This window comes from Nerophis ophidion, linkage group LG03, assembly GCF_033978795.1.
Source record: "Nerophis ophidion isolate RoL-2023_Sa linkage group LG03, RoL_Noph_v1.0, whole genome shotgun sequence".
NCBI classification, from domain to species: domain Eukaryota; kingdom Metazoa; phylum Chordata; class Actinopteri; order Syngnathiformes; family Syngnathidae; genus Nerophis; species Nerophis ophidion.
The window spans coordinates 29,187,952-29,212,548 of NC_084613.1; the positions used below are offsets into that span (position 1 = coordinate 29,187,952).

The window sequence follows — 24,597 nt, forward strand, 5'->3', positions numbered from 1 at the left end:
AACCACTTTATTAATCCCCGAGGGGAAATTAACATTTTCAGCACAATCCCATTTAAGATCAGACAAACGTTACAGGGAGACAGAACAGGATAGCTGACGGGTCTGCCAACTTCCGGCGCCCCTAACAAAAAAGGTGAGATACAGGTAAATAATGGGGGAGAGAAAATAAAATTGGTCTCAGCCTGGGCCCCTGGAGAGGGGGTCCTGACTGAGGCCAAGGGAAAGAACAACCCATAGCTATAGCACACATACCTCTTAATACATGCAATGCTAACAACACTGCTAATTCCTGTGGTATCAGCACATTGAAGCCCAAATTTATGTTAGAGGAATTACCCAGGATGTGACAATGTATTTCCACAAAATGGCCATGTTTTATTGACTGTGTAGAAATGACGCTTGGAGGTGTCTCCAGGCTACCAGTAAATAGGGACAGGTACTCAATCTGTGTATCGAATCCTGTACAATTTTTGGCACAGGCCAAATCCCGCTGGTCCTACCAGGCACAGATTTATGTAAATCCAATGGTGCCATCTTATGATACCTAGATTTCGCGTGACGTTACACCCGGCGGCTGACTAAGCCAGCTCTTCACATTTCGGCAAATGGCGATCACTCCAGCAGCACTGAAAGCCGACACAGCCAAACGACCTCCGGGTAATGTTGCAATTTCCAATTGCCAACTAATAAAAAATAAAATGCTCCAACGTACATAACGTAAGGCTCCACTTTTCGAAAAAATGTGCTAGCTTGATGCTAACATACATTGGTTTTGCTATTGACATGCTACTGATTAGCATTAGCGATTTTACATGGGGATTTCAACATCTCCAAATTTATTAATGAAAACTACACCTAAGATGTACGTTACAAACAAACAGCTGGTGCGAAATAAGTACAATACTTACAGTATGAACACACTTTCGAGCGCAACAAAAGACTCGATTCAACAATGACTTAACTGACTGGCCAACACACTATAAACTACACACTATCTAATCTAACATCTTGAACTATGAGACTCAGAAATGTGATAATAAAACAATAAATAACAACTGGACAGCAGTTATCATAATCAGCTCATTTTTTTTAAATGTTGCAATAAATATTAGACATTATATTAATATGTATTACCAAACACAAAAGTACAAAAAATTTGTACCATTGAGTACCGGTATCAATTACTAGATACCGGGAATTGGTACTGTATTGGTTCAAATGTGAACGGTGCCCATCCCTACTGGTGAGTACTGTAATTGGTTGAAATGAGTGTAAATGTGACTTCAATATTATTTTGATGTTTCAAGGTCCAAAAATATTTTTAGAAAGTTATAATCCGGGGATGTCAAACTCATTTTAGCTCAGAGGCCACATGGAGGATCTGTGCACACGTGGGCAGGACTATTAAAATCATAGCGTTAAAACTAAAAAATAAAGATGACTTCAGATTGTTTTCTTTGTTTTCCTTTGGCCAAAAATAGAACAAACACCTTCTGACCCCGTTGTGAAAAGTCCAGGCACCAACACTGATGGAGTATTGGTGCGTGCAACACAGCAGCAGGTGGCTGTGGCCTGCGGGCCGGTTAAAAATAATAATCAGATATCACTCCGGGGGCCATAGATCATTCACTTTGACACATAGGTTATAAACAATTCATTTATGTTCCAACTGTGACCATATTATTTGTATTAATAATAATCCAATTTCACGGAAATTAGTTTACCACTGTCGGTTCTCGAACCAATTTGTGGCGATAAACGAGGGACAATTGTATAGATCAGGGGTCACCAGCGCGGTGCCCGCGGGCACCAGGTCGCCCGTAACGACCAGATGAGTAGCCCGCTGGCCTGTTCTAAAAATAGCTCAAATAGCAGCACTTACCAGTGAGCTGCCTCTATTTTTTAAATTGTATTTATTTACTCGCAGGCTGGTCTCGCTTTGCTCGACATTTTTAAATCTAAGAGAGACAAAACTCAAATAGAATTTGAAAATCCAAGAAAATATTTTAAAGTCTTGGTCTTCACTTGTTTAAATACATTCATTTATTTTTTTTACTTCGCTTCTTATAACTTTCAGAAATACAGATTTTGAGAAAAAAATAAAACCTCAAAAATGATTTTAGGATTTTTAAACACATATACCTTTTTACCTTTTAAATTCCTTCCTCTTCTTTCCTGACAATTTTTTTTAATTGTAAAGAATAATAAATACATTTTAATTTAATTCTTCATTTTAGCTTGTTTTTTCGACGAATAATATTTGTGAAATAATTCTTCAAATTTATTATGATTAAAATAAAATAAAAATATTCTGGCAAATCTAGAAAATCTGTGGAATCAAATTTAAATCTTATTTCAAAGTCTTTTGAATTTCTTTTAAAATTTTTGTTCTGGAAAATCTAGAAGAAATAATGATTTGTCTTTGTTAGACATATAGTTTGGTCCAATTTGTTATATATTTTAACAAAGTTCAGATTGGATTTTAACCTATTTAAAACATGTCATCAAAATTCTAAAATTAATCTTAATCAGGAAAAGTTACTAATGATGTTCCATAAATAATTTTTTTAATTTTTTCAAAAAGATTCGAATTAGCTAGTTTTTCCCTTCATTTTTTACGGTTGAATTTTAAATTTTAAAGAGTCGAAATTGAAGATAAACTATGTTTCAAAATTTAATTTTAATTTTTTTCCTGATTTCTCCTCCTTTAAACCGTTCAATTAAGTGTTTTTTTCATCATTTATTCTCTACAAAAAACCTTCCGTAAAAGGAAAACAAATGTACGATGGAATGACGGACAGAAATACCCATTTTTTATATGTGTAGATTTATTTATTAAAGGTAAATTGAGCAAATTGGCTATTTCTGGCAATTTATTTAAGTGTGTATCAAACTGGTAGCCCTTCGCATTAATCAGTACCCAAAACGTAGCTCTTGGTTTCAAAAAGGTTGGTGAGCCCTGGTATAGATAAACTTCGGATGACCCTACACAATATTATGTTAGATCCACTCGACGTTCATTGCACCGGTCCCACATCTGCGTTCCCCCCAACATTGTTCTTGCCCTAATATGGGATCTGTGCCAAGGATGTCGTCGTGGCTTGTGCACTCCTTTGAGACACTCTTGATTCAGGGCTATATGAGTAAACATTGATTGATTGATTGACCTTCCTAAAGCAAATCAATTGTTGTGTTCTCTTGCAGTGCTGTCCAGAGATGTTCACCTTCGCCGGTCCCACAACAACATCCCCAAAGCCCGAATGAGAACTCTCAAGATGAGCATTGTCATCGTGACATCTTTCATCATCTGCTGGACCCCGTATTACCTGCTAGGCCTGTGGTATTGGTTGTTTCCCGAAAAAATGGAGGAGACGGTCTCCCATTCGCTCACTCACATGCTGTTCATCTTTGGCCTCTTTAACGCCTGTCTAGACCCCATCACCTACGGCCTGTTCACCATTCATCTCCACAAGGGCATGAAGAAGTACTGCCGAAGCTCCAACACACAGATCACTTCCGAAAACAACAATTGTGTCATGCACATGACACGCCTGTCCTGCCGCAGGCAGGTGGCCTCAGGTGGCGGCCACACAGACACGGAGGAAAGAAGCGACAACAGCAGCAGCAAAAGCGCCTCCAGGTCAATTGTGCCCATTAGCGAGATTTAAAGTCTTCTGCTGCCCTAATGACCATGATCTCACTGTTCCACTTGCTCTTTTATCAGAAACAAAGGTCAGTCAATCATTTATTTTCGATCCACTCAAGTCATCACGCAGCATTATTCTGCTGATTGACTGATTTGAGTTTTGTTACGATTGGACAAACCACTGCCGAGTGTTGTGTGTCGCTGCTCTTTTGACATATAAGGGTGCGGAGGTCTCATGTTGCATGTAGTTTGGAAACCAGTCTGAGGAGCACTTTTCCACAACCATCTGTATACAAACCCCGTTTCCATATGAGTTGGGAAATTGTGCTAGATGTAAATATAAACGGAATACAATGATTTGCAAATCCTTTTCAACCCATATTCAGTTGAATGCACTACAAAGAAAACATATTTGATGTTCAAACTGATAAACATTTTTTTCTTTTTGCAAATAATCATTAACTTTAAAATTTGATGCAAGCAGAACGTGACAAAGAAGTTGGGAAAGGTGGCAATAAATACTGATAAAGTTGAGGAATGCTCATCAAACACTTATTTGGAACATCCCACATGTGTGCCCTCTAATTGGGAACAGGTGGGTGCCATGATTGGGTATAAAAACAGCTTCCCAAAAAATGCTCAGTCTTTCACAAGAAAGGATGGGGCGAGGTACACCCTTTTGTCCACAACTGCGTGAGCAAATAGTCAAACAGTTTAAGAACAACGTTTCTCAAAGTGCAATTGCAAGAAATTTAGGGATTTCAACATCTACTGTCCATAATATCATCAAAAGGTTCAGAGAATCTGGAGAAATCACTCCACGTAAGCGGCTTGGCCGGAAACCAACATTGAATGACCATGACCTTCGGTGGAGGGAATACTTCGAAGACCTCCTCAATCCCACCAACACGTCTTTCTTTGAGGAAGCGGTGCCTGGGGAATCTGTAGTGGACTCTCCTATTTCTGGGGCTGAGGTCGCTGAGGTAGTTAAAAAGCTCCTCGGCGGCAAGGCCCCGGGGGTGGATGAGATCCGCCCGGAGTTCCTTAAGGCTCTGGATGCTGTGGGGCTGTCTTGGTTGACAAGACTCTGCAGCATCGCGTGGACATCGGGGGCGGTACCTCTGGATTGGCAGACCGGGGTGGTGGTCCCTCTCTTTAAGAAGGGGGACCGGAGGGTGTGTTCCAACTATCGTGGGATCACACTCCTCAGCCTTCCCGGTAAGGTTTATTCAGGTGTACTGGAGAGGAGGCTTCGCCGGATAGTCGAACCTCGGATTCAGGAGGAACAGTGTGGTTTTCGTCCTGGTCGTGGAACTGTGGACCAGCTCTATACTCTCGGCAGGGTTCTTGAGGGTGCATGGGAGTTTGCCCAACCAGTCTACATGTGCTTTGTGGACTTGGAGAAGGCATTCGACCGTGTCCCTCGGGAAGTCCTGTGGGGAGTGCTCAGAGAGTATGGGGTATCGGAATGTCTTATTGTGGCAGTCCGCTCCCTGTATGATCAGTGTCAGAGCTTGGTCCGCATTGCTGGCAGTAAGTCGGACACGTTTCCAGTGAAGGTTGGACTCCGCCAAGGCTGTCCTTTGTCACCGATTCTGTTCATAACTTTTATGGACAGAATTTCTAGGCGCAGTCAAGGCGTTGAGGGGTTCCGGTTTGGTGGCCACGGGATTAGGTCTCTGCTTTTTGCAGATGATGTAGTCCTGATGGCTTCATCTGGCCGGGATCTTCAGCTCTCACTGGATCGGTTCGCAGCCGAGTGTGAAGCGACCGGAATGAGAATCAGCACCTCCAAGTCCGAGTCCATGGTTCTCGCCCGGAAAAGGGTGGAGTGCCATCTCCGGGTTGGGGAGGAGACCCTGCCCCAAGTGGAGGAGTTTAAGTACCTAGGAGTCTTGTTCACGAGTGGGGGAAGAGTGGATCGTGAGATCGACAGGCGGATCGGTGCGGCGTCTTCAGTAATGCGGACGTTGTATCGATCCGTTGTGGTGAAGAAGGAGCTGAGCCGGAAGGCAAAGCTCTCAATTTACCGGTCGATCTACGTTCCCATCCTCACCTATGGTCATGAGCTTTGGGTCATGACCGAAAGGATAAGATCACGGGTACAAGCGGCCGAAATGAGTTTCCTCCGCCGGGTGGCGGGGCTCTCCCTTAGAGATAGGGTGAGAAGCTCTGCCATCCGGGAGGAGCTCAACGTAAAGCCGCTGCTCCTCCACATCGAGAGGAGCCAGATGAGGTGGTTCGGGCATCTGGTCAGGATGCCACCCGAACGCCTCCCTAGGGATGTGTTTAGGGCACGTCCAGCTGGTAGGAGGCCACGGGGAAGACCCAGGACACGTTGGAAAGACTATGTCTCCCGGCTGGCCTGGGAACGCCTCGGGATTCCCCGGGAAGAGCTAGACGAAGTGGCTGGAGATAGGGAAGTCTGGGCTTCCCTTCTTAGGCTGCTGCCCCCGCGACCCGACCTCGGATAAGCGGAAGATGATGGATGGATGGATGGACCTTCGATCCCTCAGACGGCACTTTATCAAAAACCAACATCAATCTCTAAAGGATATCACCACATGGGCTCTGGAACACCTCAGAAAACCACTGTCGCTAAATACAGTTTGTCGCTACATCTGTAAGTGCAAGTTAAAGCTCTACTATGTAAAGCGAAAGCCATTTATCAACAACATCCAGAAACGCAGCCAGCTTCAATGGGCCCGAGATCATCTAAAATGGACTGATGGAAAGTGGAAAAGTTTTCTGTGGTCTGACGAGTCCACATTTCAAATTGTTTTTGGAAATATTCGACATCATGTCATCCGGACCAAAGGGGAAGCGAACCATCCAGACTGTTTTCGACACAAAGTTCAAAAGCCAGCATCTGTGATGGTATGGGGGTGCATTAGTGCCCAAGGCATGGGTAACTTACACATCTGTGAAGGCACCATTAATGCTGAAAGGTACATACAGGTTTTGGAACAACATATGCTGCCATCTAAGCGCCGTCTTTTTTACACCCCTGCCTATTTCAGGAAGACAATGCCAATCCACATTCAGCACGTGTTACAACAGCGTGGCTTTGTAAAAAAGGAGTGCGGGTACTTTCCTGGCCTGCCTGCAGTCCAGACCTGTCTCCCATCGAAAATGTGTGGTGCATTATGAAACGTAAAATACAACAGCGGAGACCCTGGACTGTTGAACGACTGAAGGGCAACATAAAACAAAAATGGGAAAGAATTCCGCTTTCAAAGCTTTAAGAATTAGTTTCCTCAGTTCCCAAACATTTATTGAGTGTTATTAAAAGAAAAGGTGATGTTACCTAGTGGTGAACATGCCCTTTCCAAACTACTTTGGCAAGTGTTGCAGCCATGAATCCATCCATCCATTTTCTACCAGATATTCCCTTTTGGGGTCGCGGGGGGCGCTGGCGCCTATCTCAGCTACAATCGGGAGGAAGGAGCTGTACACCCTGGACAAGTTGCCACCTCATCGCAGGGCCATGAAATTCTAAGTTAATTATTATTTGCAAAAAAAAATAAAGTTTATGAGTTTGAACATCAAATATCTTGTCTTTGTAGTGCATTCAACTGAATATGGGTTGAAAAGGATTTGCAAATCATTGTATTCCGTTCATATTTACATCTAACACAATTTCCCAACTCATATGGAAACGGGGTTTGTACCACCTGTACCTTTTAGAAATAATGTGGTCATCACTGGAACAGGTGGGGCCACTTTTAGCATGGCACCTGACAGGAGTGAAAGATGATTGACAGAAGCGTAAAAGTCAACATATACATTAGCATCGTCAGTGTTGCCATGGTAACTACAGCCTGGAGCATCTGACCAAGTGGATGCCTAGTCTTGACTGGGGTTGACATTTCAAGCGGTATTCTTAGAATTTGCCTTGCACCACGGCTGGCTCATTAAATATGAGCGACTCCAAGTGGTGGTCAGGGGAGTGTGTGCTCAAAGTGTTCTAGGCAACATTTTGGCTTTCTCCAAGAAAAATGCTCTATATTAGTGGCGGCATGGCTTGGTTGGTAAAGCAGCCGTGCCAGCAACTTGAGGGTTCAAGGTTCCATTCCTGCTTCCGCCATCCAAGACACTGCTGTTGTGTCCTTGAGCAGGATTCTTGACACACCTGCTCCCAGCGCCACCCACACTAGTTTAAATATAGCTTAAATATGTAGATAAGGGGTCCCCAAACTTTTTGACTTGGGGCCCGCATTGGGTTGAAATATATATATATATATATATATATATATATATTAGGGGTGTAACGGTACTTGTATTTGTATTGAACTGTTTCAATACGGGGGTTTTGGTTTGGAGGTGTACCAAAAGACACAGACATATTAAGTAGCGCACCGCACGTTGTGTAAACAATGCACACCAAGGCTTATTCAGGTGTTACCATTTAGTGGTAAATTGTACGGAATATGTACTGTACTGTGCAATCTACTAATAAAAGTTTCAATCAATCAGAAAAACAACACACGGCATGCTAGCAACGACTGGACTATGATAGTTTGACCATACCTCCTCTTTTCACCGGATATGTCCTCTTTGCAGAGCTGTCCAGGTGGAGTTTCTTAAATGCCTCGAATGTCCGGCATTTTAAATTAGGGTGGCGTGTATTTTCAATGTACGTTCAGGGTTAAGAAGGGGTTAAAAACAAAAAGAAAAGTGGTGCACGCAGCAAAATTCGTGAGGGAGGGGCAGAGACAGAGAGCGAGAGAGTTATGATAAACCCGCATGCGTCGCCAGGCTCTGCTTTTTACCCATAGATTTATCAGACACAGGGGTGTCAAAAGTGTGCCCCGGAGGCCATTTGCGGCCCACAGCTAATGTTTTAAAGTCCCACGGCACATTCTAAAAATACTATTAAAATAAACAAAAACATAAACAAAAGTGAAATAAAAAAGCTACAAGGCTAAATGTAATATCGTATGTGCTGGTGTTGTTCTATTCTTGTTGTTTTTGTTGTGTTTGCTGTTGTTGTTTTTGTCTCTCTGTCTAATCCCCCTCTTATCCCCACAATTTCCCCTTCTGTCTTCCTTTTTTTTTCTTTCTATCCTCTCCTGCTCCGGCCCGGCTGCGCTAAATTATAATATAAATAAATTTAATAAAGTCAAATTCAAATAAGGCAACAAGAGAAGTATTCTACACTTCTCTTCCAGTAAAGTAAATCTGAACATCTATATGATTTGCCTGAGAAGCTGGACAGGACAAAAAGAAAAGAAAAAAAAGGCTCAATGTAATTTAGAAAAATTGCAAAGTTGACGAATAAAACAAAGCTGTTTTTTTTTTCTTTCAAACTGTCATTTCTCTAAACATAATATTCAATCAAAATCAATGTTATTATGAATTATTAGTCCATCCAAGTTTCCGATTACTTCACATCAAATATTCCACTAAGAAAAATATATTTGGTGGAAGATTTAGCAAATTTGTTAAACAAATAATGAAAAAAATATATATTTTGTTGTTTTCTTACTGGACCGAAAATTAACCGAACCGTGACCTCTGAACCGAGGTACGTACCGAACCGAAATTTTACACAATGTCACTCAACACAACACACAAAATAAACATGTAAAGCTCACTTTATTAAGTTATTACTCATCCACGAATCCCTCAAATTCTTCTTTTTCAGTGTCCAAATTAAACAGTTGGGTGAATACGGCAACCAACATGCCCGGCTCCGTCTAGTCGAAGTTGTCATAAACGAGTCAGTGTCACTGCTGTTAACAATAAATTCTCTCGCTGCTGCTCTATTCCCGTGTTCTACTGTGTGACTGATCGCCTTGAGTTTAAACTCTGCGTCGTAAGCGTGTATCTAAATAGGAGACATTTTGGGGTCTTTACATAAACAAACAGAAAAGGCACGCTTCCCGCAGTCATTTATCCCAGCATGCACCACGCGCTTCTTCTTCTACGAGGGAAAAGGAAGTCAGCGGCTGCTTATCGTAGTTGCGAGACCTGTTGTGGCTTAATATTGGTCCATATATAAGGCGCACCGGATTATAAGGCGCACTGTCAGCTTTTGAGAAAATTTGAGGTTTTTAGGTGCGCCTTATAGTGCGGAAAATACAGTACCTGTTTAAGTCGGACTCCCGGACAAAATACGAATGTGATAAAAGAGAATGAAGCAGATGTATTAAAGGTGAATAATAAGCAAACCTCTTGACGCTGAATTTATGCACTCCAAACTAGGGTTGTAACGGTACCAATAAAGTATTGCGGTATATTCATCTGAAATCGGTACTATACCACTGTAAAAGGGGGCGGGGGCGTGGCCTGCGGACCTGCAACCAAGCGGTTTTGTGCCAGGACTGGCTTTGAGATGAGCGACAGGTGCTTAGATGGCCCACTTGGGTCTGATTATCTAATCACTTGTCGCTCTGTTAAAAGGCAGCACCCGGAGAGGAGAAAGAAGTTGGAGACCGAGCGAGAGCGAGACTGACTCAAGGACGATGGCTGAAAAACACAAAAAGAAACGCATATTGAAAAATAAATTATTGTTCAGAACCATAAACGCAGCTGTCATGTCAGTGATTGCTGGTCCGAGGACCCTGGAGGTGAGAGTCTTCCCCAACCGCCTTTGAAAAGTACGGGAACCGTTCTTTCATCCGAATGCCGCTTTGTGGCGCATGCTGTTAAGTGTGTCAAAACACACACAAAAAGTGCATACAAGCTATAACATTTTGTAGAGGAAGAATAGCAAAGAACTACAATTCTAATCGTTAATAATGAGTGTGTGAAGTACAATATGGAGGTATTTGGACTTCAAAACTGATAATAAAAACTAAAATTTTACAGGTTGATAACGAGTGTGTGTTTGAAGTACAATATGGAAGTATTTGGACTTCAAAACTAACACAAAAAAGTACAATTTTACTGGTTGATAAAGAGGTGGTGAAGAAGAATATGGAAGTATTTGGACTTCAAAACTAACAATAAAAGTGACACTTTAAACAAAGAGGCACCGTGTTGCAAGGACTGTTTTACACCTTTCCTGCTTGTCAGCTCCAGACCGTGGTCGAGGAGAGCAGGGGAGACCTTTCACTTTGGTCGGAATGACGAGGCCGTCGATTAGTCACAACTTGGTCATTTTATATATAATTTCCACAGGGCACATCCGAACATCCACCATGCTATTGACACTCCTTCACAAACCAGCGCTACCTCTCCTTACTTGCCCACTTACTTACGTCACTATCCCCAAATACTGCCATTCTTCAAGGGGCGCTCACATACGCTACTCTCACAACTGCTGCTTTAAAACACACCTCACCAAATGCGGCGATTAGTATTACCACCTTTGTTTGAAACTAAGGTGAACATGTTAATAATGAACATTCAGATCTGCACAAGGAGTTTGAATAGTGACAGGTAATAATGTAGTTTTTACACTTGTCCTGCTGTTCTGCTCCGGTGCAGACTGTGGTCGAGGAGCCCAGCGAAGACTTTCCCTTCAGGATCGAGGCCATTTCAAGGTTTTTAATTTATATTTTAACCTTGTAAAATTGTTCTTTGACTGATTGTTTAATGCAATAATGATATTCTGCTAAAATAAAGCCAATATTACAATTTTTCGTAGTTCCCTTTATTTGGAAAAATATCGATATACATTTTGGTACCGGTAATACATTTTTGGTATCAGGACAACCCTACTCCAAACTGATTAGCAATAACTCTGTATTCCAGCCAGGTCTTCAGTGGTGCCTTTGATTATCTTTATGAGTTTTTAACATAAAGGCTATCAAGTGCTACAGTTTTGTTTGCATGGACGTGTCCCCTCCAAAACGCGAAGTTCAATCATAAAATGCAACCTTACCGGAACAAAAACAATGTATATTTATCCAGGAGAATCTTGATAACAATTTCCTTGACACAGCCACATCCAATGAAGTTGTAGACCTCCAAGCTTTTCCAAGCTTTCATCTGTTTTGTCGTGTAAAATGATGTCTGGCGCACCAGATAGTTCGACATATTCCTTGGGATCGCTCGATGAAAGTTTTTTTAATAACGCCTGGGGATCGATTCTATAACAAAGTTTGATTTTTTGCTTGTAACTGCTTTTAGTGTTGGGATCTAGGCCCCTTGCGTACTTAGTTTGCACGCCGCTTGCTGCCCAGTAGCAATGTTGGTTTAGCTGAGCACCACTTCGATCACTAAGCAAAATGATCTGCCAGTAGAACAAGAAAATGTGGCTTCTCAAGCCTTTCCAGAACAAGTAAAATTAGTTAACCTCAATGAACCCAAAAATACCTTAAAAAAAGTATATTCTCACTAATAACAAGTGCATTTTTCTTCTTAGAAAAATAAATGAGACCTTTTTACTCAATATGTTGAAAAATATACTTAAATTAAGTAAATGCTAGTGCCATTATCTTGACATGATTTTTTTTTTATGCTTGAAGTAAGAAATTATTACTTTAAAAAAGTATCTTCATACTTGTGAGTGTTAATGTCACAGCTTTGCATCTGTTGATATTCTAGTTTCAAGCATGTTTTACTCAATATAGGTCATAAAATCTCAGCAAAAAGCTGTAATATCTTACTGAGATCATTTGGGACCAAAACCCTTAAAACAAATAAAACACTAATATAAAATCTGTGTGAAGAATTATCTTATCAGACAGAAAATAAGTAAATATCACCCTTATTTGAGATATTTAATCTTACTTAGATGTCAGTTTTTGCAGTGTGGCCTTATTAAAATGCTAAACATTTTACCAAATGTCCTTTTTGTTCATTGCACCTAAACAGCCAAACACACAATTCAGCCAACAATCGAAAAAATAACTCCAGGCTGTTTATTAACCATATTTTGTTTGGAGAAGCTAAGTTTAGCAAATTCCTAAAACTTCCATTGTTGTCGCCAAAGGTCGCCACCACCTAAGGTCTGCAAGGAGACCCTTCTCTTTAAGGGAGAAGGAACCACGGCGTGTCCTCCCAAGGACTCCTGGGCTACCCATCAAGGGGCCCAATCCAAGCATCAACTTAGTTCCTGCAACTAAAACAAACAAGACAGTTATATTTAGAAAAGTACAACATCTGGAATAAATAAAAGGACACGTTATTTATTACCAATAAATCCTAGGAAAAAATCACCAACTTTCTATTATTGTCAGAACCTTCAATGAAAACTTACAGAAAGTTCAAGGAAATACATGACCACTGTCTGCAGTATTGCTGGGATGTCACTGAATACAGTTGGTGGTCAAACTAGCTCTGTTCTCAATTTGTACTAGGCGACATTTAGCCTTTTGCGGGGAAAAAAAGCCCTCTGCTTGTGTTGTTTTCGGCTGTATTAACCGCAGAAAGGACAAACTTTTCTTCAGAGTTTCTCGAGAGGTAATCAAAAAGGGCGGACAAGTGCAAGATTTGTGGAAACGATGACGAGAAAAGCAGCTGGCACTTTAGTCCAAGGTAGCAGAATCGAAGAATGCATGAGTTTGCAGTGATCACTTTTGTTAAAGGTTTGTTTGATATACTTTTAACGGTTATTATTTTGCATTAATGTCTTATCGTGATATTTGTGTTTCTTAAACACATGTTGGCTACTCGAAAAGCAACATGTCTAAACAAATGAAAGCAAATGTGAGCAAAACCAAAAAGAGTCAAGCTTTTACCAAAGGCAACAATAATAAATGAATCTTCCAGCACATACACAATGTTGACATCTATGGTTATAAACAATCATAAATGAATCTTTCAGCACATACACAATCTTGACATCTATAGTTATATTTTGAAAAGAAGGGGAAAAGCACGCTACTTGTTAACAGCGCCTACAACAGCAACAAACATGAAGGTAGACGCAAAGTTAAGTCTTGAAATGCATCCTTACCCCAGCAAAAACAATATTTATTCGGGAGAGTCTTGCTACCAAAAGAAGTTGTAGACCTCCATGCTTTTCCCAGTTTTCCATCAGTTTTGTCGTGTCGAATGCCGTCTGGAGCACACAGTTCGATTTCATTTTTGCAGGAAGATTCAAGGCTCTTTTGTACTCAGTTCGCGCACTGCTTGCTGTACAACAGCAGTCTTGTCTTGGTCGACCACAAATGGTTTTCACTTCAGGGAAGAGGTCACGTGATAGACCAGGGGTCGGAACCTTTTTGGCTGAGAGAGCCATGAAAGCCAAATTTTTTAAAGTGTATTACCGTGAGAGCCGTATTATATGTTTAAACACTGAATACAACTAAATGCATGCATTTTTTTAAGTAAGACCTGCATTTTAGATTATAAGTCTTATATTCTATATAATTTTTATTCTGAAGCTAACCGATAAATAAAATACTTCTTTCGCAACACTAAATTGGCCCTAGTGTGTGAATGTGAGTGTGAATGTTGTCTGTCAATCTGTGTTGGCCCTGTGATGAGGTGGCGACTTGTCCAGGGTGTACACCGCCTTCCGCCCAAATGCAGCTGAGATAGGCTCCAGCAACCCCCGCGACCCCAAAAGGGACAAGCGGTAGAGAATACAGTAGATGGCTGGACTTCTTACCATTGATGTGACTTATTGAATAATTGCGGTTGAAACGGATGGATGGATTAAAATGCATAAGAATGTTTTATATGTTTAACGTTATTTTTAACACCGATTACCAGCGGAATTATTCATTACTAATCGTGTTAAGCAATGTCAGCTCAGATGTATCTGAGAGCCAGATGCAGTCATCAAAAGAGCCACATCTGGCTCCAGAGCCATAGGTTCCCTACCCCTGTGATAGACTATAGACTCTACTGTCAGGGTTATTTGTTGTTGTCGAACCCCGAGATGCAGAGATGGAGGCAGGCATGGAGTGAGCAAACATGATTTTAATATAAATACAAAGACAAAACCAAACAAAGGGTTCAAACCAAAAGCGCGCACGTGGGCATATAAAAAACAAAAGGCCTTTAGCATAGAAGCTAACAAGAAACAAAAAGGAACTTTAGCATGGAAGCTAGAGGATAACAAACAGAAAAACTGGAAGTAGCTATGGCTAACAAAAACAGCTTACCGCTACGACGACCAGGACAAGATGTAGCACGACAGGTAATAGCTGAAATGATGCCAGACACGACATGTAGCAAAGACACTAGAGTGGCATGAGGCAACGACAATACGAATGACAATACAATGACCCAGCCCTGACTGGAGGAACAAAGCAGGTAAAGTAGGAGCTGGCTGATTGACATCAGGTGTGACCAGATGCCAATCAGCCGCAGCTGAGTGAAAACAGGACACAGGGAGACAAACAGGAAGCTGAACCAAAATAAGAGCACTAGGCAGGAACTAAGGACAGGAAATACTAAACACACAGAGGAGAAACTAAAACACAAACAAACAGTCAGTGGCAACTCTGACATCTACCTGCCTCACTTTGGGCCGATCCACTTCCAAACAGTAACGACATCAAACTGTAAAAACCAGGCCACATTGAACGCATCATTTTAAGGGAGTTATGCTACGAACAACAATGGGAGAGAATAACAGGCTCTCGTGGTAAGCAGACCAAGTTTTAACCAAGAATAAACTGAGGGCAGCCAGTAAAAGTGGAGATTATGGAGTACCAAAAAAAAAAGCAGCAATGACAAATCCTTAAATAGTACCTGATTTTTCAGTGGAAAAAGCAGGTAGAGTTTGTACAATGAAGTAAAAAAGTTTCCTTTGCTTCTGACTTTAAAGTGGCCTCACGTGTGCTATTTGTTTTCCAGCGTCAGCAAAAAGTGATTGTCACAACGTGATCATCATTGACCATCCAAATGTATTATGTTGTTTTGTTGTGGACTACTAGGATATTCCCACATCAATTATGTCCGTCCCAAAGATTCCTGATTCTTTCGACGTTTGATGGGATGTTATGTTTGTGACTTGTGTTTTTTGTTTTCTCTGATTAGACAGTTAGCTATTTTTGATGTAATATCTTTGATATTGTGATGTTTGCTCTGTTTACAATGTCATTTATTAGATGTATGTAATTGGTTTGGTTTTGTATTGTCCCCAAATCTGTTGTGAAGTATTCCTATGGTATATTTATTTGTTGAATAAAACCATCCTTACCTAGTGATGCAGGACCTAATAAAGTTCCTACTTTTAAACAAGCACAAATATAAGGAAATAGGGTAACTTTGTATACCAGGGGCCTGATTCACTAAGATCCAATTACTATTACTATAACATAGTGTGTACTATAAGTGGCCATGTTGCATGTGATTTACTAACACCGCGTGTGCAATTGTAAATTGGTGCAGACCACTTTATTGAAATGAGGATTTTGCATCTACTTTATGCAGCAACTTTCTCATCGGCCGAGTCATACCAAAGACTATAAAAATGGGACCCATTACCTCCCTGCTTGGCACTCAGCATTAAGGGTTGGAATTGGGGATTAAATCACCATTAATGATTTCCGGGCACGGCACCGCTGCTGCCCACTGCTCCCCTCACCTCCCAGGGGGTGATCAAGGGTGATGGGTCAAATGCAGAGAATAATTTCGCCGCATCTAGTATATGTGTGACAATCATTGGTACTTTATTCTTTAATTTTTAATTATTTACTGCACACCCATGTGATCATGCTCTTACCTGCGACGTTTTTATATGTTTTCAAATATGCAGGAGACTTGTATCACTTTTTATGGGCATTTTAGAAGCAGTCGTGCAGTGCATCTACAATGAAACCACTTTTTTTTTGGCAAAGGTGCACTAATTGGTGAGAGGCTCCACTTACTCTCCTCAAGAAGAAAAAATGCATACTTAAAAGTTTTTTTAAAGAAAATAAATATTTTAATAATATAGTGTGTGAATGTGAGTGTGAATGTTGTCTGTCTATCTGTGTTGGCCCTGCGATGAGGTGGCGACTTGTCCAGGGTGTACCCCGCCTTACGCCCGATTGTAGCTGAGATAGGCGCCAGCGCCCCCCGCGACCCCGAAAGGGAATAAGCGGTAGAAAATGGATGGATGGATGAATGAATGTGAGTGTGAACGTTGTCTGGCTGTCTTTGTTAGACCCTGCGATGAGGTGGCGACTTGTCCAGGGTGTACACCGCCTTCTGCCCTTGTGCAGCTGGGATAGGCTCCAGCATCCCCTGCAACCCTATTTAGTTAAAGTTAAAGTACCAATTCATACCAAAGACTATAAAAATGGGACCCATTACTTCCCTGCTTGGCAGTCAGCATCAAGGGTTGGAATTGGGGGTTAAATCACCAAAAGTGATTCCCCGGCGCGGCCACCGCTGCTGCTCACTGCTCATCTCACCTCCCAGGTGGTAATCAAGGGTGATGAGTCAAATGCATGTCATGACAAAATATTAAATGACATCAAATACCATCAGTTTGGTTTTAATCGGTTTTAATCAGCCTCTTAAGTTCCCCATCAGCTACATAAATATAAAATGATGTTGCTGAACAAACAATATGTTTATTTATATTTTTTATGACCATTAATAATCTGGAAAAAAACTAACGTGTTCAAAAAAAATAACAAAGGACACCCAAATTCAATCAATTTAGTTTGTTTTAGTTAGCCCTTTAAGTACTCTAGGAGCTATAAAATTATATAATGATGTTGCTGAATAAACTATACGTCTAATGTTTTTTTTATTACTAATCGTCCAAACAGTGGGACGGCGGATTCTCATCCATTGTGTGTCTGTGCACTACGAGCACTAGTGATGGGAATCGAAAACCGGTTGTTTTTTCCAGTGTATCATTTCCTTGGAATCGCTTGCCATTTTGTGAACCGATTCTCTTATCGATGTTTCCGGGTGGGGATGACATCATTTGCAACATGCGTACTGCGTAGTGACGTCAAATCTCAAGATGGCGATGCCTGGTTGAAACAAACACTAACATTTTACGGGAAAATATTGCAACGGCGCTACTTGTAGTAATTACAAGGCTGCTATTTCATCAAGAGGAGGGGATGCGAGTAATATACTGAAACATTGGAACACACAGCATGCAATAACTATAAATGAATGTCGCGTTTTTGATTCGCTCCGATCTCATCCCAGGCAGCAGTAACGCCAGAACGTCAATCAATCAATAAATCAATCAATCAATGTTTATTTATACAACCCTAAATCACAAGTGTCTCAAAGGGCTGCACAAACCACTACGACATCCTCGGAAGAACCCACATAAGGGCAAGGAAAACTCACACCCAGTGGGCAAGGAGAACTCACACCCAGTGGTACGTCGGTGACAATGATGACTATGAGAACCTTGGAGAGGACCTGACATATGTGGACAACCCCCCCCCCCACTCTAGGGGACCGAAAGCAATGGATGTCGAGCGGGTCTAACATGATACTGTGAAAGTTCAATCCATAGTGGATCCAACACAGCCGCGAGAGTTCAGTTCAAAGCGGATCCAAGACAGCAGCGAGAGTCCCGTCCACAGGAAACCATCCCAAGCGGAGTCGGATCATCAGCGTAGAGATGTCCCCAACCGATACACAGGCGAGCGGTCCATCTTGGGTCCCGACGAGCGGTCCATTCTGGGTCCCGACTCTGGACAGCCAGACCGGAACGTCATCTAAATACAACAGGTACTCACCGCCTATCATGTGAGTGCTTTATTTTGTTAAAATTAAATTAAAACACTCAATTAAGTGAGTTCCCAGTCAAGTTCACGTTTCCGCTAGTTGAATGTCTCCGAGCAGCGACTAAGTTTGTGGTCTATTTGCTACAGTAGACACTCCTAAATTGCAGTAGGGGGATGTTCATGCATGTGACCTCACTGTAGCCTTTGTAAGGTAATGTGAAAGTTAAATTCCCATCGACAGTCATACACACCTTGGGTGTGGTGAAATTGTCCCATCCTCATCTGACCCATCCTCATGTTCACCCGCCTGGAGGTGAGGGGATCAGCGAGCAGCAGCGGTGGCCGCGCTCAGGAATCATTTTGGTTGATTTAACCCCCAATTCCAACCCTTAATGATGAGTGCCAAGCAGGGAGGCAACGGGTCCCATTTTTATAGTCTTTGATATGACTCAGCCAGGATTCGAACTCACGACCTTCCGGTCTCTTACCTATAAACTAAACAAAATTAAGGCTAATCTTTTTTTTCCCAAATAAGAATCGACAAGAGAACCGTTAAGAAACCGAATTGTCAAGCAGAATAGAAAGTGGAATCGGAACCGGAAACATCTGATCTACTCACATCCTTAACCAGCACTCTCGTCCAAAGGCAAAACCCAGTAACTCAATGTTGGTCAAAACTCAGCTGATAATAATTTTGGAGTTCCTAGGTGATATGCTTTACATTAGTGTATGCGATATTGTAATTTGTTCCGTAAGTAAGCTGTTACCCGCATGGCAGGACCTAGCAACTACCACATAACCGCGTAGATACAACAGAAAAACCTAGTATCTCAATGGACGAATCGGAGCTTCTTTGTCAGTCGCCTTATTGTCTTTAATGAGACATTTGCACGAATGGGGGCCGGCGGTCAACCTGATTATGTGATATTATGGCACGAGGGGATATTCGGAAGATTGGCCCAGGACGTTGCAAGCACCTTCATTAAACGTATTGTTCTTGATTCTTCCCCTTGCATACTCTTTTGGGCAGATAACTGTGGAGATCAAAATAAAAACTGGACGCTGTACACGGCTCTTGCCCAATGTGCAAACGCAGAATGGGGCCCACCCGAGATTGTGATAAAATATCTGGAGAAAGGGCACACGTTCATGAGAGCAGATTCAATCCATGGCTCAATCGGCAAGAAAATGAAAGCTCAAGAAAACATCTATACGTTTGATGACTTTGTAGATCGTTGTAAGACAGCATCAAGATGGATTGGTTTTACTTTGTTTTCTCAAAATCAGTTAGAAGTGAGTTACTAGGTTTTGCCTTTGGACGGGAGAGCACCGATCCTGCAGCCTTGTGTGGAACGGTCAGTTTGCACAGCCTTCTGACACGTGCTAAATGAAACGCTAAATAGTGCTGGCAAAAGGGTGATGAGTGTTGACAAATCACATAAATATTTCTATTTGCATCTTCTCCTCCCAGTATTGTGGACGTTTCCATGATCAGCATACATGTTGCATATTAATGACGACGGAGACGCGAGATGGTTTGCACGCTATATCCTGCTCACGTAACACACGCAATCCAATTTACACGTTTAGCAGATCAGCTTTGCCATCAGGTTTGCAAGTGTTTTAGTACGTGCAAACCTTTAGTAAATCAGGCCCTTAGTGTGAATACTTCTAAGTCGACCTTGTGCACTCCCAAAGCTTGTTGAACACTCTTTGTGTAATTGCAACAGAGATAATAGAAAATAATTTCGTTTCAGGGGATGTTAATGGCACACTCGACTTTAGTCTGTTTAATTTACCTCTTCACATGGAACGGTGAGTCACATGCAATTAGTACACGCGTCATAAGCGTGAATAACTCATCTTCCACTCCGAACAATCAGTCACATGAAAATGTGCAGCCACCTGACAGGTGACAGAATGCGGATGGCAGCTACATGCCAGAGTTTCACTTAAACTCTCCATAGAGACCGCGGGGCAAACTTCTCTTGGCAGAGATGAATACTCGGTGCATTAAAGTTGACGGAGTTGGAGGAGCTTTATTGCTTAGTGATGCTGCCAAAAGCAGACGTGACAAGAGATTGGATCACGTTTACATGTAATTATAGAGCAGTCCACGATACAGTATCTCTCAAAAGTGAGGACACCCTACTATCTTCCCAAGTGACGATAGAGAAATTAAACTTGGGTGTACTGTACTTTGAAGTCGTCCGTGTACGTGTTATTCAACACATAATATTGCTTAAAAATCTGATAAGCCAAATGAGTATAGTGAAAATATCGATACCAAAAGGGGTATTGATATCGGATTAAAACTAGCTTGATGGGATGGGAGTGTTAGGGAAAGATTTTGCACCTTAAAGGGGAACATTATCACCAAACCTATGCAAGCGTCAATATATACCTTGATGTTGCAGAAAAAAAACCATGTATTTTTTTAACCGATTTCAGAACCTTGAATGGGTGAATTTTGGCAAATTAAACGCCTTTCTGTTTATCGGTCTTTTAGCGAGGTAACACACCCGCCATATTAATTTTCACATTACAAACACCGGGTCTCAGCTCTGTTATTTTCCGTTTTTTCGACTATTTTTTGGAACTTTGGAGACATCATGCCTCGTCGGTGTGTTGTCGGAGTGTGTAACAACACTAACAGGGAGGGATTCAAGTTGCACCACTGGCAAGAAATCTGCCGCCAGACCCTCATTGAATGTACCAGAGTGTCTGCACATTTTACCGGCGATGCTAAGACAGACATGGCACAGAGATGTATGGATAACCTGCAGATGCATTTGCAACGATTAAGTCAACGAAATCACAAAAGTGAGTTTTGTTGATGTTGTTAACTTATGTGCTAATCAGACATTTGGGCACGGCATGACTGCCAGCTAATCGATGCTAACATGCTATGCTAATCAATGCTAACATGCTATTGCCGCTAGCTGTATGTACATTTGAAACTAGAAACCCACATTTAATGCGAAACAAACACTTACCAATCGACGGATTTAAGTTGCTCCAGTGTCACAAGATGCGAAAGTCCTGATCGTTTGGTCTGCACATTTTACCGGCGATACTAATAAGGCAGCCATGCTATGGGCCACTTCATTAGGTACACCCATGCTATGGCCGAATAGCGTCAATAGCTATTCGCTCAATAGCTTCAATTTCTTCTTCAATTTCGTTTTCGCTATCTGCCTCCATACTCCGACCATCTGTTTCAATACATGCGTAATCTGTTGAATCGCTTAAACCGCTGAAATCCGAGTCTGAATCCGAGCTAATGTCGCTATATCTTGCTGTGGTAACCGCCATGTTGTTTGTATTGGCAGCACTGTATGATGTCACAGGGAAATGGATAATGTTTCGAAAATAGCGAAAATAAGGCACTTTAAAGCTTTATTCAGGGATATTCCGGGACCGGTAAAATGTTGAAAAAAATTTCAAAAAATACAACAAGCCACTGGGAACTGATTTTTATTGTTTTTAACCCTTTTGAAATTGTGATAATGTTCCCCTTTAAATGGGAAGTGCACTTTTTTTTACAATCAACATGAAAGACATGACAAAATATGTATATATGTATATTTACATTTTGTAATGTATTCTAAATAGTAAAAAAATGTGATCAAAAGTAAGGTGACAATAGAGACCACAGGAACCGCTCTATAGTTGTATATAGTAATGTAATGTAGTAAGAGGAACATTTATGATAACATTTAATATTGACATCGTTTGCACATATTAAGCGTAAGTGATGAGCCTTTTGTCTGCTTTTGTGTAGTGCCACACCATATTGGGGACAGCCAGGATTGCAGTTGTCTGTGGCTTCATGTCAATATTTGCCTGTATTCATTTGACTGATGCATTTTTGTTTTTTCTTGTTTTTTTTAAATGTTATTTTATATTTTTTTTTTGTTTGGGGGGAAAAAATAACATTTGGCACATGTTTAATTGTATTTCTGGACTGTATATGTAAAAAAATCAATAAAGAAATGTTTAAGAAAAAAAATGCCTCACAATGTTCACTTTTTTTTACCCAACTACATCACTGATTACTGCTCACTGCAGACTTCATTAGAGCCAATAAACATCACTTACTGTGCAAGGTCTGCTGTCATTAGGATGATCATATATTCCCATTTACACTCATAATCCTAACAAAGAACCAAGCGTCTTTTCGTTTTGTTTTCGAAATTTTTTGGTCTAAATTGGCTGTCATTAGTGAACAAACTTGTCAGAATACGTCTTCGTCCCTTCACTATCTAGGTGAGGCATGATTAATGATCTAGAACAGGGGTGCCCAAACAACGGCCCACGGGCCGGACACAGCCCGCCAGCGTCCAAAATCCGGCCGGCGGGAAATCCCAAGTTAAAAAATATAACTTGTCCAGGGTGTACCCTGCCTTCCGCCCGATTGTAGCTGAGATAGGCGCCAGCGCCCCCCGCGACCCCGAAAGGGAATAAGCGGTAGAAAATGGATGGATGGATATATTATTTTATTGTAAATTTGAATTGTTTTTAAATATGTTGTTTCTAATCCATTATATTCTCCTAGCCGCTCAGGCAAATCATATTGTCGAAAAATGCATTTTACCAATGATAACTTGACATCATCAGCGGCAAGTGCGCGCTCTTTCAGTCAATTAGTGTGCGAGGAATATATACAAACACTGTTTCCATATGAGTTGGGAAATTGTGTTAGATGTAAATATAAACTGAATACAATGATTTGCAAATCATTTTCAACCCATATTCAGTTGAATATGCTACAAAGACAACATATTTGATGTTCAAATTGATAAACATTGTTTTTTGCAAATAATCAGTAACTTTAGAATTTGATGCCAGCAACACGTGGTAATGAAGTTGGGAAAGGTGGCAATAGATACTGATAAAGTTGAGGAATTCTCATCCAACACTTATTTGGAACATCCCACAGGTGTGCAGGCTAATTGGGAACAGGTAGGTGCCATGATTGCGTATAAAAACAGCTTCCGTGAAATGCTCAGTCATTCACAAACAAGGACGGGGCGAAGGTCACCACTTTGTGAACAAATGCGTGAGCAAATAGTCAAACAGTTTAAGAACAACATTTCTCAATGGTCTATTGCAAGGAATTTAGGAATTTCACTATCTATGGTCCGTAATACCATCAAAAGGTTCAGAGGATCTGGGGAAATCACTGAACATAAGCGATGTTATAACGGACTTTCGTTCCCTAAGGCGGTATTGCCTCAAAAAGCGACATCAGTGTGTTAAGGATATCACCACATGGGCTCAGGAACACTTTAGAAAACCACTGTCAGTAACTACAGTTTGTTGCTACATCTGTTAGTGCACGTTAAAGCTCTATTATGCGAAGACAAAGCCATTTATCAACGACACCCAGAAACGCCGCCGGCTTCTCTGGGCCCAAGCTCAGCTAAGATGGACTGCGCCGAAGTGGAAAAGTGTTCTGTGGTCTGACGAGTCCACATTTCAAATTTTTTGGGGGAAACGATGAATGTCGTGTCCTCCGGACCAAAGAGGAAAAGAACCGTCAGGACTGTTCTAGGTGCAAAGTTGAAAAGGCAGCATCTGTGATGGTATGGGGGTGTATAAATGCCCAAAACATGGGTAACGTACACATCTGTGAAGGCACCATTAATGCTGAAATGTACATACAGGTTTTGGAGCAACGTATGTTGTCATCCAAGCAACGTTATCATGCTTATTTCAGCAAGACAATACCAAGTCACTTGTTACAACGGTGTGGCTTCATTGTAAAAGAGTGCGAGTACTAGACTGGCCTGCCTGTAGTCCAGACCTGTCTCCAATTGAAAATGTGTGGCGCATTATGAAGCCTAAAATACCACAATGGAGACCGCGGACTGTTGAACAACCTAACCTGTATATAAAACAAGAATGGGAAAGAATTTCACTTGAAAAGCTTAAAAAATGTGTCTCTTCAGTTCCCAAGGGTTTATTAAGTGTTGTTAAAAGAAAAGGTGATGTAACACAGTGGTGAACATGCCCTTTTCCAACTACTTTGGCACGTGTTGCAGCCATGAAATTCTTAGTTAATTATTATTTGCAAAAAAAAATAAAGTTTATGAGTTTGAACATGAAATATCTTGTCTTTGTAGTGCATTCAATTGAATATGGGTTGAAAAGTATTTGCAAATCATTGCATACCGTTTATATTTTCATCTAACACAATTTCCCAACTCATATGGGAAAACGGGGTTTGTGTATATATATATATATATATATATATATATGAAATATACATATATGTATGCACCAGCGACCCCCACGATCCCAAAGATGGATGGATGGATTGATGGATGGATGGATATATATATATATATATATATTTTTATTTTTTTATTTTATTTATTTATTTATTTATTTTTTTTTTTTGTTAATAAC

The 24,597-nt window shown here is 41.1% G+C and overlaps 1 protein-coding gene and 1 long non-coding RNA gene across 3 annotated transcripts in view; one reads left to right on the forward strand and one right to left on the reverse strand.

Moving 5' to 3' along the window:
• Positions 1-4,011, forward strand: part of gnrhr4 (gonadotropin releasing hormone receptor 4) — a 148,057-nt gene extending 144,046 nt beyond the window's left edge. The window contains exons 4-5 of one of the 2 annotated variants that reach the window (XM_061894799.1): positions 3,205-3,340; positions 3,433-3,581. In XM_061894799.1, coding sequence (XP_061750783.1) covers positions 3,205-3,340; position 3,433 — 137 coding nt within the window. In that variant the 3' untranslated portion in view covers positions 3,434-3,581. Of the gene's footprint in view, positions 1-3,204 lie in introns of both variants that reach the window. The other variant, XM_061894797.1, reaches the window with a different exon arrangement.
• Positions 4,012-12,445: 8,434 nt separating this feature from the next.
• Positions 12,446-13,693, reverse strand: LOC133549416 (uncharacterized). The gene is made up of 2 exons (XR_009806082.1): positions 13,497-13,693; positions 12,446-12,659 (listed from the first exon to the last, which is right to left on the reverse strand). It is a non-coding gene; the product is annotated as an uncharacterized LOC133549416 (long non-coding RNA).
• Positions 13,694-24,597: the final 10,904 nt, after the last annotated feature.